The sequence below is a fragment of the Eurypyga helias genome, unplaced genomic scaffold (genome assembly GCF_000690775.1).
Source record: "Eurypyga helias isolate BGI_N326 unplaced genomic scaffold, ASM69077v1 scaffold15235, whole genome shotgun sequence".
NCBI classification, from domain to species: Eukaryota; Metazoa; Chordata; class Aves; order Eurypygiformes; family Eurypygidae; genus Eurypyga; species Eurypyga helias.
In genome coordinates this window covers 72761-90596 of record NW_010252217.1, presented here as the reverse complement: position 1 = coordinate 90596, position 17836 = coordinate 72761, and the positions used below count along the sequence as shown (strand labels likewise).

The following is a 17836-nucleotide window of genomic DNA, read 5'->3' as shown; positions in this document are numbered from 1 at the left end:
AAGGACAGAAGTCTGACCATTGCTATTTTCCTTTGTCAACAAGCCTTATACTTCCGAGAGAAAACATGGTCCTGAGTACTCAAGCTCTTAAAAAGGCCCATAGGGTTTTGAAACATCTTGAATTATGTCCCTTAATTTCCTGAAAAAGTGTCCTATATAATGCCCTGAGACAGCCTGGGATAATACCAGCTGCTAACTAAACATTTAATTAATATCTATTAAAATAAACCGATTTGTTTCCTGAACAATAAACCTGACACATTTGCAAGTCATTTGGTAAGGGGCTCTATAATAGGAACAATTTGCACTGTATGGGGAGTCCCATAACTTTTGGGGTGCAGACAGATGAAGAGCTATGGGAGGGGTGGGGGAACTACATGCAGTGCTGGGATAAACTGACAGCTACGAGGCAGCATAGAGGGAAGGAGTCAGATGAAAAGGGATGGACTCAAGCTGTTCATTGTGTGGGTAACACACAACGTGGAGAAAAAGGCAGCAGGAAGACTGGGGCAGGGAGTCATAGAATTGTTCTTCCTCCCATGGGAAGACACCACTCCCTCCCGTGGCCCTGCCCAGGAGGAGCAGACTGTTGCATTCACAGCTCTGCCCACATAAGGCGTGGAAGAAGGAATTGGGCAAAGGATTCACATCAGCAAGGAGGTGAATGGGGCAGCAAACACCAACACCACAAGAGAACGTAACAGGAAGGAAAGGAGCGAGTGTCTACCCCAGACAGAAACGAGGAAGGCTCATTTCTGTCCTCCCTGAAGATGCTGACTTGATCAATGTGCTCCTGCTGCAGCCACAATGTAAACAATTAGCACGGTTTGAGTGCCCGCAGCCCGCATAACACAAAGTTGATTTGCTAAGTACCATAATGCTGTAGTGACCACTTTCCAGAGGCTTAATTAATTACCATCATGCTTTACTTACTGGGTTAAAAAAAAAAAAAAATTAATAATTTTCTACAAGGAGCTTTTTTGTTTGGCAATCTCAGCTCTGCAAATAAAAAGCTGCAAGCATAAAATATACCAATAAATCAAACACCTGCATTACAATACATAGGAAAATGGGAGAAAGTCTCTCAGTTTTTAAAACTGAAATGAAGCTCCAGTCATTCTTTTCACCTACTGAGTTAACTGATCAAACCGAAATCAGTGCAGACGTACTAAGAGGGCTCTATGCCTCCAAACAACCACCGATCAACCACAAAACAAAGTTCAGCCTTATCTCAGTGGTGAGGCAATAACTGTTTTACAGCAAGCAATAAAATTTCAACTCTGCAAGGGAACAGTCACAAGCAAAAAACACACCTGTGAAGTGTTCAGTAAATTCCTGCTCCAGTTTCATGGCTCTCTCAAATGTCTTCCTGGCTTGTTCTTCCGTTAAGCGTTTATTCATTTCCCTGAAAATGCAAACATTATACTTTTAAAATCCATTATCACATACTGGGAATCTTTTGAAATATGGTTCTAAACTGTTGTCTGAGTATTAACCTTCATCAGGGGCAGTCTCCTAAATGACACACCTAAGCAAAGACTGTAGTGGGAACGAGGTGTTCGGACACTACGTTGCATGGAATTTAGCACGATGACATATGTTCTCAAGCACTTTAATCTGGATTAGAAACCTCATCTGAAAGCTCCTAGAAATTAAACTCAGGAAATTAAGTATCATTTAAAATCGAAATATTACAACTATCTTCACGTAAATTGCGGTTGGCTTTTCAAGTACAATGACAGTCTCAAACAATTTAGCCCGAGGTACTTTACTTTTACTCACATGATGTTTTCCACTGCTTTGGGTTTAATAAAAATGGAGATGGGGTACAGCTGGGCGATCTGCAACCTTTTGATGGCATTACCAGAAACATCAAGAATGCAATGTTTACCCTAAAAAGTAAGAGAGAGGGGAAAATGGCACTAAGCAAAGTTGAAGTCACAGGTATGCGTAGCGCAGTTCTCAAGAAGAGGAAGCACGTCTCCAGCGAAGCCAACAAAACCAGAGCGTTTGCACCAGGGATACTATCATTTCACCACTTTTGACACAAGGCCCCGCAGTGCTCCTCTGTCAGGATCCTACATCATTTGACCTTCCCCAGGTACCACAGAGTAGAATACTGAGTCTGAGACGATGAATGCAATTTATTTACGCTGTTTCTTCATTTCTTAAATGTAACATAACCATTCCTTGGTCAGCTGGAAGACAATGAGGTGGGCTGTTTTTCTCTCCACATCTATTCTTCCACTATAAACAGTTTTCTAGCTCTTTAGGGTATCTCACCTCACAGACTCTTCCCTGCTCCTCAGCTCCTAATACACTCATTGCCGCCTCACACATCTTACTTCTTCCATTTCTGAGTGGCATAGGAGTAACTTGGCATACCACAAGCGATGGGGAGAGGAACAGAAAACCACCGTCAGGTGACTAAAATAAGAAAAACTTTTTCTTCAGCAGAAGACCAATATGAATGGCAGAATTCTGAAGGTCAGGATTCAATCACACAAGACCATAAAACCAAAGGTTACTCATATCATACAACACACTTCATGAACGCCTGGGAGATCATTCCTGGAGGGCACGCTGAAGAGCAAGGAAGTTACTGAAGTCTGAAATAACTGACACGTTTCTGCTTCCTGGCAGAAGATAACACCAGGATCACTTACATGCTCTCTCTTGCACAATAAAACCACCAAATTTTACTTCAGGAGTTCTTGAAGAGGACAGGAGTGTTCTTCCCACATGAACAACACATACCTGCTTGCTTTCAACTGATGACACCTGTTTCCCAGACCCAGTCCATGGATCTGAATGCTGACTGGTATCATCTAAGAAAGGTGTTTGTACGCTCTAGCGGAGTATTTTACTACATGTGCTGACCTGTCCACATCTTTCAATCAGTTTCTCTTTAAATGTGGCACACACTGTGGGAATTGAGAATTAAGAGCATACTTGGTCCCTTTTCCTTTTTGGGATGAGATACTTATTATTTGCTGTCTTTGGCCCAACATCTTACGCCAGGTGCCAGAGGATTTTGGGCAAAGGGTGGAGGACTAGGTTGCCAGCACAGTAGCTCTGCTGGACCTTAAGGAATATAACTGTGACAGTTTATTCCAAATCAGTAATGAACATGCATTAACAGTGGCCTCAGACAGAGAGATTTGCAAGCTGCTAGTGACTGCAAAGAAGAGAGTGATTGCAAAGAAAATTACTTCCAAGTGAAGATTTGGCAGCCAAGGAAAAGAAACACAAGTACATCATGATACAATTATTGTGCTTTCCTCCAGGAAAGCTATTTTGCTCTTTGCACAGTGCAATTAAACAACATTTTACGTATTTTTTTTAGTTCCATACTTGCACTGCATCTGACTGAGAAACACAGCACAGCACTCAGTACCTTTTAGAACAACTGAACAATGACATCAAAACATCTTTAGCTGTGTAAGGAAATGAGAGAGAAAAGCATCAGCTGGAAGCACAAGCAAATGAACACAATATTCTTGCAATAGCTTTCAATTATTTCTGATATTTTTTTGGGTAGTAGCAGTCACTTCTGTTATGTTTTCCCATAAATTTATCATAGAAAACTTAGAAATCCATCTTTTGTATCCCAGTAATAAGACCCCCTGAAGAAACTCATCTCTTAAGCGAGATAGAGAGGAATACAAGGAGGGAGTAGCCCCATATGGATCAGTGTGTAGCCCTGTCATGATTCTCAAGTCGAGTTCTGAAGGACAGGCCACTGTTTCCCAAAAAAATGATGTTAGCTGGAACCAAGAAATTGCTGCCTCTACCCCAAGTCCCATAGTGCCTGTGCAAGAGATTCAGTAACATGGAGAAGGACTTGGGGGTACTGGTGGATGAGCAGCTGGACATGAGCCGGCCGTGTGTGCTGGCAGCCCAGAAGGCCAACCGTATCCTGGGCTGTATCAGGAGAAGGGTGGCCAGCAGGTCGAGGGAGGGGATTCTGCCCCTCTACTCTGCTCTGGTGAGACCCCACCTGGAATGCTGCGTCCAGCTCTGGGCCCCACAACATAAGGATATAGACTGGTTGGAGCAATTCCAGAGGAGGCCACGAAGGTGCTCAGAGGGCTGGAGCACCTCTGCGATGGGGACAGGCTGCGAGAGTTGGGCTTGTTCAGCCTGGAGAAGAGAAGGCTCCGGGGAGCCCTTATAGCCCCTTCCAGTACCTGAAGGAGCCTACAAGGAAGCTGGGGGGGACTTCTTACAAGGGCCTGTAGTGACAGGACAAGGGGGAACGGATTTAAATTGAAAGTGGGGAGGTTTAGATTAGATATCAGGAAGAAATTCTTCCCGGAGAGGATGGTGAAGCACTGGAACAGGTTGCCCAGAGAAGCTGTGGATGCCCCATCCCTGGAAGTGTTCAAGGCCAAGCTGGATGAGGCTTTGAGCAACCTGGTCTAGTGGAGGGGAGACCTAGGTGATACACAAGATCCCTTCCAATCCAAACCATTCTATGAATTTCAAGTCTAGGGTGAAAATGAATGATTCTATCTATTCTACCATGTGAAGCAGCTGCCAACAGGTTTATAATGTTTAAGCTGTTCAATATATAGTTTCATCTTTTAACCATATATATTTTCTCAATGTTTTCACCCTCCCATACAAAGTATTGATCATTTACATTAACAGTTTTGTCATTAATCTTATTTTCTTTAATTTTCTTGCTATATACCACAGGGCCAGGCTCTGTTCCATAGGGTCAGACAGACAGACAGCAGAAGAAAACGTCATCACATGAACCACAGACTGTCACCATGTTCACTCGGGTTCTGATTCCAGTTAATTACACTTGCCAGAGATGACAGTACTCAGCCATTTGACCAGAATGGTCTACACTGTTTTCCAGAGGACTAACCACACTACTGTGTCACATGGGTTAACCACACTTACTCTCTGCATGTCCAGACTGAAAGTGCTTACACTTGTGAGTTCCTACCTAGAAAACAGCTGTTTCTTCTCTCATATGGATCAGATAACTTAGCCTACTCCAAACGCACCACGTTTGCAAGCAGTAGAACAACACTCATCAACCGACCGTGGAAAAATTCAAAAAAATCTTAACCAAAAATTTTTCTTAAAACAAGCATATTACTTTAAGAAATATGCTTCCTTCTTCTCACTCTTTTTCAGAAAGCTCAAGTAAACTTCAGCTTGAGTTTAGAAACATTTAGATTTTGCAAGAAATAGTTAACTAAAATTTGTTAAAGATAAAACCAGTAAGGTCAGTCTTCAAATGCAGTGGTAGTTAGGTAAAAATTCTTTCTAAGACTGAGTTTCCTACATGTACACTTTTCTCTTTGTCAGCTAAATCCATGAAGGGCACAAGAATAACATTTTTTTCAGGTCGTCTTCTGCACAGGTCTATATGAAATGTACCATCGTATTAACTGACTGCACCACAACCATTATTCATTAGTTAATGATCTACCTATGTAAGCTAGGCTAATTAGCCTGCAACTCTGATTTTTTTCTTCCCTATTTTCTTTTTATAAGAGGGCATAAACTATGGCTGCTCTTTTCCCATAATTTAATCACGATGCTTTCATTATTTCCCTAAATGCATTTGTAGCAATGCACTTAGTTTCCAGTTTTGTACAAACCCCTTTTAAAGTAAGAGGTTCCTAATGGCTTCTTGCCATTCCTCCGTCGTCCCCTGTCAGCACAGTCAGATAATCACCTCAGTAAATGAAAGTAACTGGCACTGATTTACCTTTTCTGCTACTTCTCGCACTGATTGGACACTTGTTCCATAAAGATGATTATTGTACTGGCCAGCTTCAATGAATTTGTGATCCTGAATATCCTTCTCCATTTGCTCTCGAGAAGTGACAAAATGGTAATCACGTCCATCCACCTCATAATCTCGTTTTGGTCTAGTAGTATCTTTAAATAGAAATGAGTCATTTTTACACCAAAACAAAAAAAAGTGAATTTTTTTCCCTATAATATCCAAAAAGTCTCCCATTTATGCTGCAAAATTGTCACAAGCAAAGAGATGACTGACAAATAAAATAGCTCTATAAAGTTTAGACAATATATTAACTTTTTTTAACTCAACATACAAAGGATGTCTATTAAGAAAAATAACAGAAGAAAAACATATAGAATTGCTTTAGTATTTGCTGAGAGACTTACGTGGAACACATGAGCCAAATTTGTCTGGAAATTCAGAGATCAGATCATCGTTTATTCTGTCTTTCATGGGTCCCAAAACAATCACAGGTCGAGTGTAGCTGACTATGAAACATAAAGGAGTAACATCAGTTATGTTTCAGTACGATTGCTAACTTTTACAGTTCAGCAAAATAAGCTTTATCACATGATCATGTGTTTAATACCCAAAAGAGCATGTACTCCTAAAGAGAATAAAAACATGCTGAAGAACATAAAGCAATTAATACCACAGTCACAGTAAGATGTTAGATCTTCACTCTCAAATCACTATTCTAGGTGGTTGAAAATAAATTCAAAATTATAAATTCTTGTGGGTGGGGTGGGGTGGGAATCTTTTCACAAATTCACATCCTCCATTCTAATGAAAAAAGCAAAAGGGAGAGGTTTGAAAATCTCTTCACTTCAAAGAGGTACCTAAGCAGTACAAGAGTTCATGAAATTCTAGGTCTGTGTTGAGATAAGCTGCTTCTTTTCTTCTAAGACCACAATTAAATATTCACACATGAAAACACTTCACTATATACAGCTTCTGCAACTATTAACACCCTTATAAAATTAAATGGAACATCTTTTAAAAAAAAGTAGCTTCATTTTTTAATAAAGGGCTTTTGGTTGGAAATTAAGCAGAAAATACCTGGTCATACTGCAAGAACCATGAAGATGATAATGCTTAAGTGTCTTAGCATTAGCATATAATTTCAGCTGCATAAATTTTAGTTTTAGGTTCAATCTGTCTTTGCTGCACAAATAAATCCAAATTAAATAAAGTCTGACTGATAAAATATATTTTCATTTGACTCACAGAACTATTTCCTTTCCAAGATATTAATGAATTCATAAAAGGAATGTCTTTGATCCAGTAACTCTCAACCTATTAACTTAATGACAATCATTTTTGCTTAAACACTATGGGTGGTCCACCAGTATCTCAAGTCCCTCCAGTGTCTCACATCCAAGCACCCTGAAATCAGTTTTGGTCATTACAGTTCTTCATTCCTCTGTATTGCTGCTCCTAAGCAAAGGAACAAGGTGCTGGTTCCTTTACAGCCTTCCACATACACCACAATAGACTCAGGGAATTACAGTCTTACATTCAAATGCCAAAAGCACTTGGCTCTCTAGAACCTTCAGTAATTGTCATATTGTACAACTAAACTATGGGCCTGTGGGAAGTCTCATTCGCATCTTCCTCTTCAACCTTGGCAGTAACGGAGTTGATATTACTACGGGTCTCACCAAAGCACCGCGCTGTCAGAATGTGGGAAGCGAAGGGCAGCTGAAAAGCCATTTCTCCTTCTGTGGGATGCCCTGGGCGGATACACACACTGACCCAGCAGCTGCCCACTGCAGGGTAAGAGACCCAGCAGCTGCCTAGCTTAAGCACAGCTTACTCGGCACACCAAAGAGGGACTACTATTCCCCCACTGCCAGCACAGTCCTACCTCATCTGTTTCTTATCCATGACTTTATTTGGAGCTTACCAAGATTACAGGTTACGTGATATAAATCACGTAGTTGGCGTTAGTCTTGTATAATAATTTCTATGCCTTTTGGGAGCTTACTGATGAAATGGAGCCCATAGAAGGGCTCATCGCACAAAACCAAAAATGAAATCTCCACACTCAAAATTCATGTAAATCCATACTTACTTCCACTTCCACCTTATTTGACAGGTAATGGATATCAAGTTTGTCCAAAGGACATACTTTTCACAGATTAATTTGCAAATATATGAGCTACGTATCAGATAATGTAAATCAACTGTCAGCACCCGTGGTGATGAACGCTAAAAATTCCTTTTCTATTATACACAGTGAAGCAAGATCAGGACCAAGGGGAAAAGGAAATGATAGCATCCCATTGGAAATCAGTCAAAAGCATTTGACTTTAAATGCAAGTGTGAGAAAATATTTCCATTTCTTTCAAAAATATTTTTTTCTGAAGAAAAAAAAAAATCCCCAGAGCAATTGCTAACCACATGAGCTGTACAAGAAGCCTATACAGAAATGGGAGTGCCATGTTTTAAACTCATTTCAATTAAAGCCTACTAAAATAGACAAATGCTCTACTGACACACTTTTTGCAGTGACAGGAAAAAGGAACTGCAACCACAATAACGCTACAGCAATGAGAAGCAGAAGAAAACTAATTTCTGAGGTTCACACTGATGACATTGTTAAACATACCATATTTTCCTTATGCAATGTAAACCACATAATAAGTTATTGTAAGTAGCACACCTTCGTATTTTGCACTAAATAATTTAGTAATCACACTGAATAATTTATGCCTTTATGCTTTATTCATTTGAATAACAGTAACAAGTTGGAAACAGTGAAGACGTTTTTGATGGTGCTCAGTACATAAGGGCACATAAAGCATTCTGACAATTCAGATTGTATTTATTTTATATTCAGTAAGAATTCTACAAACCTTCTTGTTGATTGACTGGTTCATATGACAAGACATATTCCTCTTGGCCACCTAAAACGTAAATGCAAAGAGATATCTATGTATTTTTTTCTAAACCAACATATTTAACTGGAGTCGTTCAATGAACTGTAATGATACAGACGTTCCTCAGTAATATGCATTACAATGATACCGATGAAGGACATTTTTCAAGAGCAATGAGTTATAAAAATCACAAAGATAAGCCAAACACAAAATTTTAAAGCATAAGACACATACAGTGTAAGTAGTTTCCTGGTTTACGTTTGCATGTCAAGCTGACATCAAGCACAGTAAGAATTTTAAAGCATTACTGAAATGCTCTGAGGCACATTTCCCTGGATGAAATGCATGCATGCTGTCATTCACTGCTAGAGGCAATGCCACCTCCATCATGAACATTCTCCATACTTTGAAGCCAGCCTTTACAATAACTTTTTTCTATATTTATACAGGGCTGACAATCACATACGTCAAGGCTTATGTGAAGTGGCACTTACATGAATATCTTCAACGACTCTGATTCTATCAAGATACAGTTAAGGTGGTATACACTAAAAAACTACTATTATATTAATGAATTTTTAAAGACAAAGTTGAAAACAGAGAGTGCTTTGTACTGTTCTCTGCTCCAGGAAGCACATCAGCAGTGAATGAAACACGTAACTGAATTTTGACCTTTGACAGCTGCAGGTTTTTTAAATGTTAGTGAAAGCATCTGAAATATACCTCAGTTGCCACCTCTCTAAAAGATTATTTCTAGTCTAACAAGTAATCTCTGAGTGAAATTTTTTGCAATGGAATCACTAAAAACTAACTCCATGACAGCAGAGAATTTATAATTCTGAAGATAAAAAGCTCAAATTATATGATGTTACTACCAACTCTGAATAACAGTCCTACAATAATTCACTTGTGTAATTTTGGAACATCCTTTGGTGTTCATAAGTCATACTTAGAACAGGCAAAGGAACATACCAATGCTATACCACAGCTGTATAGAAACAGAGGGCAGATGAAGGCTTTTATAAATTCATATATTGCTTCTATACATCTATTCTTTATTTCATTGCAAACATCATTGATCTTTGAAATCTAAAATTTACAATTTACAAGAAGAGAAGTATTTCTCTTTGAATGCAAATTTATTGAAACTAACTGTACTACAGCAATACATGAATCAACAATTTAATTTTTCAAGTTATTGCAAGTGAGGAATACCTTAAGACAGACATAAAAACATGCAACCTGTACATTTTAATAGCTCAAGAAATTACTCATGCAAATGGATTTTGGAAGGACAGTATATACTTTCAGAACCCCTTTTAAGCTAGGGATAGAAGTAGGGAATCACCAACTGTCAACTCGTATATGAAAGATCCAGCTCACATACAATTAGACACTTCTTTGTATAAGTCACGTTGCTATAAGTTCAAAAATTAGATAAGCAAACTACTAAAGAGATAATAACAAGTAAAAAGCATCCCCTGATCAAGGGCAAAAAGTATATATTGTCACTGCTTTTCAGTATTTTGGGAAAATGAATATTAATAGAATGAACCTTTTGAACAACCGTACTCATCTGTAATCAAGATAACTTTCGTATTAGACAGCAGTAAGAAGAAATTAAAAAAAATTATTTTAATAAGAAGTGCTTGGAATTACACATTCAGATAAGCAAATCAGTAACATTCTTGATAAAACCAGGGCTTCTCAAGTAACAACAGAGTAAAAAACTATTATTACCAAGAATGAGCTGTAAACATAAACAAAGCAAGCTCTGAGAAAAAATGGGGGGTGGGGGTGTGTGGGTGGGTGTGGGTGTGGATGTGTGTGTGGGGCATGGGGAAGAGGAAAGCAGAAAATTTAAGAAACAGTCATGGCTAGATAGTTTTAATGGTGTGGCATTAAAAATGGTTAAAATTCCTATGTTTGTCAAAGGCAACTTCTATACATACTCAGTTTTGTGTTATTCTCAGCAAACACAAATGCCTCCCCCAGCTGATTACTTTTCAATTAGTCTACAACGCTGCTAGCATCTATATACATGTATAAATTCTCTCCTTGGGTGTAATCATCTGGAATTAAAAATGTGGATCATCACCTCTCAGATCTACGGCTTTCAAACAAACCTATCTGTTAATGAATCACCTTCCTTCTTACCCTAACATAAACAGTTATGTGTGTCTGAAGGGCCCATGACAGTTGGCAGGTGAGCAGGAGCTGAGCAGTGAGCCACCCGGTGTCACACCAAATGACTTTCACTGGTCCTTCTTCTCATGTTCCTCTTCATCTTTTTGATCTTCCTGCTCTGCTCTATCCTGGGTTGCAGGTCTGGACCACGCGACCTTACCAAGGAGTTCTTCACTGGAAGGGTCCAGTGGGATTGAAGCTCTGGCTCTGGTTTAGGACATTTTAAAGCACTGCAGAGCAGGATCCTGCAGCATATTGCCCACTGTGAACACGTAGTGCTACTGTAGCTCGGGTAACAGCGATGTAGCTTGGGCTGGTAAAAAGGCTGACTCAGTCTATTATTTAAAAGATACTATGTCTTCAGAGAGAGAGAATGTGCAGGTGTGCCTAGGACAATAAATTATCATAACTGACTCCAGCACGGAACGTGTCTCCTATGCTTTGAGGACAATTCATACTCAGCACTCACACTTGACAAAATAGATAAATGAAAGCTGCAAGCAAGGGTAAATACATGTTCGCTTATCTGCATTTTCATTAGAAATATATACATATTAAATCTGAGTGTCAGTTGTGAAAAACTGTAGTTACTGCACTATTTAATAGATAACAGTTCAGTCATGCTTCCAGTATTAAGCTCATGTACATATAATTATACATGTCAGCATGAAATTGTATTTAGGTTTTGATAGGTCCAGCTAAGCCGTGTAAATCAAAAAAAAAGGTAACAAATACAAATGAAGCTGAACTAAGAAAACCACTATAAAAAAAAATCCATAAAGGTGGTTTGCAATAATTCTTTCTAGTCAGTTTTTTAAAAACAAAGACACAGCATAGTTGACAGTACTCCAAACACATGAATATGGATTTCACCTGAAGGTGACTGGAAGTTGTATTTAACATGTAAATACCCAGAAAAGACAGACAAACAATATCAAAGAAAGAGCAACTAAACAAAGGTTTTAAATAAAAAAAGAACTTAAACACTTACGGTAACTACTTTCACTATCGCTGGCATTAGAGGTTACATGCTCTGAAACAGCAACACAATGGAAAAAAAATAAGGAACGTACACTAATGGCATGAATCCAACAGAAAGCAAACTGACACAAAATAATCCAGATGAAAGACAATACTGATATCAAGATGCTGAAACCAATACATACTGCATAGAAAAGTTTTAAGGTACTTCTCATAGCTCTCAGGATCAAGCTTAATTTCGTATGAAAGGAATTGACGTTAATAAAAAGAAAAACATTAAGTAGCACACCAAAACACGATTACAAGAAGTACACTGGCTCACAGTTCACATGTAACCCAGCAGTTTCCAAGTTTTCCCTTCAAGTTCAATTTTGCTGTGCAAAAACTATGGGATTATGCACTTCAACTTCTATGCAGGCCATTTATTGATTATATTGAGTCTTGTAATCATGTGTAGCATATTCAATAACAGAAACTTTCCTATGGTATATTAAATAGTTTACTTGAAGTGTAACACTTTTTTTTCCCCAGTAATGCTTTAGTTTTGAAAAACTCCTGACTTATTCTGGACTCTGTATATTAATTTTATGCCTTGTGCATAGTAATCAAAACACTTCAGTAGCTGTAAGTTGTTTATATTTACTTTTTTAAGCTATGTAACTGTGTCAAATATGTTTATGATAAAAACTAATTTCAGGTATCAATCTATTCTGTTACCTGAAAATCCCACAAATCTGGTGAACAAATACGAACTTAGATATTGCTGAACTTTATTGTAAAGAAGCAATTTATCTGCCACCATAGAATCATAGAATCATAGAATGGTTAGGGTTGGAAGGGACCTTAAAGACCATCTAGTTCCAACCCCCCTGCCATGGGCAGGGACACCTTGCACTAGACCAGGTTGCTCAAAGCCACATCCAACCTGGCCCTGAAGAGTTGAGCGTGTCTATTTGTAATGAAAAACAAACATTCATAGGTTGAGACTGCATAAAGCAGCTTGGGTGTGACCTCCACAAATTAAACACAATTAATTTGAAACTATGTACCCAATTGTGTGCATACAGTAATACATATTGTTATCACAAGGAGCCTTTATTGTGCACTAAATTCAGTGCCAATCCTCCCCTACAAGACTGAAGAGAAGGAAGCAAGAGGACTCTACAGGTAAGAACACAGTTACGAAGCAAGTATGCTTCTAGTGATAAGCAACATTAAAAGAAGTTAGTCATCATACGTAAACTAGTTAACCTTCAAAATGTTTTTGGATGAAGTGAACTAAAATCTTTAAACCAGACATCTCTGGCTAAACCTAACTCCCTCATTTCATTTCTGTGCTGGAAAAATGGACAAATATTTCCTAATGTTTGCAAGTACAAGCAACTGGGATCTACATTTCATTTTCTTCTCTTGGAAAAAGAACATCCACGTTGGCATGAAAGAGGCAAAGAGTGATGTTTAAAAGCCTCGTGTCAGAACATGAAAGGGAGACACTGTCAATTGAGTATACAAATGTTGTAATCGCCTGATAATGGGCACAACTGGTGAAGATGTAAAGCCTCAAACGCCAGCAAGAACAGCAGTCTTGCAGAGCTCAAGTAGCACAGCTTGCATTAAGCATGGTAAGGCAGTTTAAAAAGTCTGACTGTGCAGAAAGCAGTCTAGAAGCTGTTTGCTTTTATAACAGAATCACCTAGTGAAATTGCTGGACCATATTACATAGTTCAAACTAGGTATGATTGCAAGACAAAAGGCTGCTTATAGTGACCTGCTCTGAACCATAAGGCCATAAAGGTTGCTAAGGTCTTCTGCTCAAGACCAAGAATTTCCTTGAAACCAGTCATTTCAGTAAAGAAAAATTAATGTTATAGCTACTAGAACTTCTATTTCATGGCTGAGGCCAAGTACAGAGGTACTCCCATTTCTTACATGTAATTTCAGGAACACTGTGCATAACAGTTATGCCCTGGGAAGAAATCTTCCTGTTATTGACCTTTAGTCACATATCTCTAGGGACGAATTTTGCTGTTCCTAAACACCTAACACTATAGGTGTTCAATATCTGTGATGAAAGCAAGGGCTTTACTCTTTTTTTAATTAGTCATTTCAGTGCAGTGGCGATGTCTGTGCACACAAACTGATCTGTTCAGAGTACTCAGAAATGTTGATTCTTACTGTATTCAAGTAGTTAATGTTTCTGCAGGAAATACAACACACACTTAGGCATCTCCTCTATTAGTCACCCTTCTACCTGGTCTAAAAGCATCGTAAGAGTTCAAGTAAGTCAGACTGTCACGACATTTGTTAAGTGCAGGTTTTTGCTTGCTTTCAATACCTGTAAACACCAGTCACCTAGAGAGGATTGAAAACTGTAACTAGTTAAAGTATTATGGCAATGGTTGTGAAACTACTGTAAAAAGCCACAGGTTATTTCTAATTAAATAAAACTGCAAAGACAAGATAAAAGTGACATAAAAAAAAGTTGCCAAATTTAAAAACACGATACTATTGACAAACAAGTAAGCACTGGTAAGCTTCTGAACAACAACAAAAAAAAAATCTAATGTGGTAGTCACATGAACTTAAAATAACATATTCCTGAAAGCAAAAACCCCCAGTACATTACGAACTAGAAAAAGCTTATGAAACATTCTTAGAGTCAACCTCCTTATGCCAGTAGAGCACCAGTCTCAACGAGATCTGTTAAAAAAAAAATACTAATTTTTTAGATGGAGGTTAAAATAACTTGGGAGTATTTTGATCACTTACTCAGGCCTTTTGATCCCATGTCGTCAGGGACCTCCTGCAGAGTAGTCCCCAGAGGGCAAGCAATAAAAAGACAATCACAAAGAAAATAATTGTCAGTAATATATAAAATTGGCGCTACGACAGGAGACAGTTCCCAGAACATCACAGGGGAAGAGATGTCTATAGGATTTGACCTGACTGGCACATGAAGTGTAATCAGCGATGCAAATGGCAGAGAATACAGCTTGTGGTGGACTTGGTCTGAATTAGCCAACTTATGCAGCTGCTTTTTGAGAAGACACTTCAGTGCTGGCAACAACAGTGAAAAATCAATGCTACCTCTCTTCAATCAGAAAAATCAAACTAGAGTGAATGACACTGGAGGAACCAGTCTAAAGGGACTGATCCGAGAAGCTGGTAAGCTCCGTTATAGCTTCTTCACTGCTGTGCTCTCTCCTCCAAGTCAGAGATGAGGAACCATCACTGACAGCACTGGAGGGCTGTTATCTCCTCCAGTTACGCACACCATCACTTAACACTGTTACCCAGTTTATTCCAAACTGGGATACTCTTGTGTTAAATTTTATTTTAACAGCAAATGAATGGTTTTATTGATTTTGTAGATTGGTTTCTCATTGGCACCTCAAGCTCATTAGCCTGTTGCAGCTCATGAAACTGTCTCCATGGTAACACCCTACTGCAGTCTAGCAGGCCCTTCTACGTGTGCTTCACTCTCCATCGAATGCCACATACTTACGGTCAATATCACTGGTTTCCTGCTCACTCTGGTCCTTGTTCTTGTAGAAGGGAAATTTTCGGGAAAAGAGGTTCTTTTTACGCTTGTCATTGAATGACTGCTGAAGAAGAGAAGGAGGGGCAAAACAAAGGATGTCTAATGTCTGTGTGAACAAAGGCCCAGACCAGCAGCTTTGTGGAAGCTGACTCCTATAACCACATTATGCAGTGCATATTTCACTTCAACATTATCTTCTCAGCTCTTTAAAAATAGAGATCGGGATCATGGCTTTGCTCACACTCTCCATATTTCGCATGCTTACTACGGAGAGAACTGTCAGGATGGGTCATCTTACATGACCTAACATGTGTATCACAAATTTAGACTTTCTGAGAGTATAAAAAGATGGGAAAAAATAAGCTGCTATAAAATGGCCAAATTATAATGAATTCAAAGTCCCATAAATCACTGATAATATCTAATCTAGGGATTAAAGTATTTTTATAAAACCACTGAGGCTTTACACATGGTTTTGCCAACAGCTGATATCATAACAGCACATCAGAAGTATTCGCCAGAGTTACCCATTTGCAAAGGCAAAGCTGTAATACTTTGGTGACAACTGCTAAGTAAAATATCATACAGTAAAGAAAAGTGGAAGTTTAAAGCTGGCATTGTACCAAATGCTCTTAAAATAAAACTAAGTAACAGTGAAGTAGGAAAAAAGGGAAGTGTGTCTAACCCAAATATCCAAACAATTAAAAAAAACCAACACCCAAAACAAACTCTATTTGTTTCAACCTTTCACAACTGCAATTCATTACAAGTTCACTGAAAAATGACTTCGCTCTATGTAAGTCTGCCTCCCAATATCAGGATTAACTTTCCAGAGATACAAACTCCTTCCATTTGTTCACTGTGGCAATCATATTTTCAAGGGCGCATTTATACAGAATTACCACATGAAAACCCCTGTATGTCCAAGTATCTAGTTCAGCAACTTCTGACATTACCTGTGTTGCTGAAGAATTTCTACATCTCAGTTACTCTGAAAATTTCTAGAGTCACCTATATAGACGTAAGCATATCCACCCATTTGAATATAAACCATTAATGTGCTCCTTGTCTAAGTGGTGGAGAGCACCGATGTATTTTCATTCATGTACAGGTATGTCTAGAGGTGTAATTAACAAGGAATTTAGTAATATCTGCCATGCCCTCTGCTGAAGACATTATTTGACTACATCACCTTTCATGTACTGTTCTAAGTCAATGAAGAAACTCTATATATAAATAAACCCGTAACATGTTTTATTGCTATTACGCCCAGAACTAGAACAGCCAACTTGAAACCAGCTGAAATTTCTTTTCATCCTTAGGCATAAGTGAATCACCTGCCCAGTTTTGCCAAGACACATAGCTTGCCACATTGGGAAGGATGGCAGGAGTAACAAACTGCCCAAATTGGTTCTGAGACCCTAAGCTGCAGGGGGGCTGTTTATTTCTAAGCCAAGCAGAGCCCATCTGGAGCAGGAAGTAATAAAACTTCCACAGAACTATTTTTTTTTAAAGTTACTTTAAAAAAAAAAAAAGTCTTCAGTGCATACATTAACAGCTATTAGCAGCTATTTCTGACAACTGGAGCACGTTAACTTTCAAGTAATGGTCTGCCTTCAGCCAGCGTGAGCTCATCTTCCCCTAGTAAGAGCAATACAGTTGCAGAAAAGTATGTTACCTCTCCTACCAGAATTAAGTACGGAATGAAATACAGTGATAAGTGGGGGTCTAACAGGACAAAGTTTTTTTAACAGGGGACCACCGTCTTTGGTACAATGACAAAACCAGCATTTGGCCTCACACAGAGAATGCCTATAGTGCAACACAAGCTGCATCCTGCTACAGCATTAACAATCCTACTGGCCATCTGTTTTAATACAGACTTGCTTGGCAATATCAGATACTGAAACATCCAGTGGTATTTTCATGACCATTGTTTAAAAAAATTATTTACTTAAAATGTCCGGGTGTTAAAGAGGCACATGGTACCACGGCAGCACAGTCAGTGACACTGAGCTCTGGAAACAGCAGTACTGGGTTAAGTAGGAAACCCATAAAACCTTTAATTGACTGGCACCTGTGTTCAACTAAAACTGTGATTCCACTGTAAGAATTGGTAAATTATCAACCCAACAGACGGACACAAGAGTTGGTTTCGAGCCAATCATATGCTTGCAGGAACCATACTTGGCATGGGCAAGGCTTTAGGTTATGGTCCTCCTGACCTTCTTTATCCGAAGTGAACAAGTCATGGCAATTGTTTTCTCATAACCATGAAGATCACGTTCATCTACAGAACAAGGGCAGCAAAGACATATGTCCAGAGGAACAGATCTTTGCCAAGCATACTGAAAAACACTGTAACGTGAATTTCAAAAAAGTCTAAGTCTCACATCTATAGAATTGTACCATGTGGACACGTCCCTCAGTTTGAGCAAAAGAATGGGGGAAATAAAGGTAACAAAGCTAAAA

General features: G+C 38.8%; 1 protein-coding gene across 3 annotated transcripts in view; it reads right to left on the bottom strand.

The window, feature by feature from the left end:
• DLG1 (discs, large homolog 1 (Drosophila)) overlaps positions 1–17836 on the bottom strand; it is an 84092-nt gene that overhangs the window by 2620 nt on the left and 63636 nt on the right. For 2 of the 3 annotated variants that reach the window (XM_010152292.1, XM_010152293.1), the window contains 8 exons: positions 14593–14626; positions 11834–11875; positions 10211–10246; positions 8632–8682; positions 6160–6261; positions 5735–5907; positions 1783–1892; positions 1314–1405 (listed from right to left, as the gene is read on the bottom strand). In XM_010152292.1, the coding sequence (XP_010150594.1) occupies positions 1314–1405; positions 1783–1892; positions 5735–5907; positions 6160–6261; positions 8632–8682; positions 10211–10246; positions 11834–11875; positions 14593–14626 (640 nt within the window). The remainder of the gene's footprint in view (positions 1–1313; positions 1406–1782; positions 1893–5734; positions 5908–6159; positions 6262–8631; positions 8683–10210; positions 10247–11833; positions 11876–14592; positions 14627–17836) is intronic. The other variant, XM_010152294.1, reaches the window with a different exon arrangement.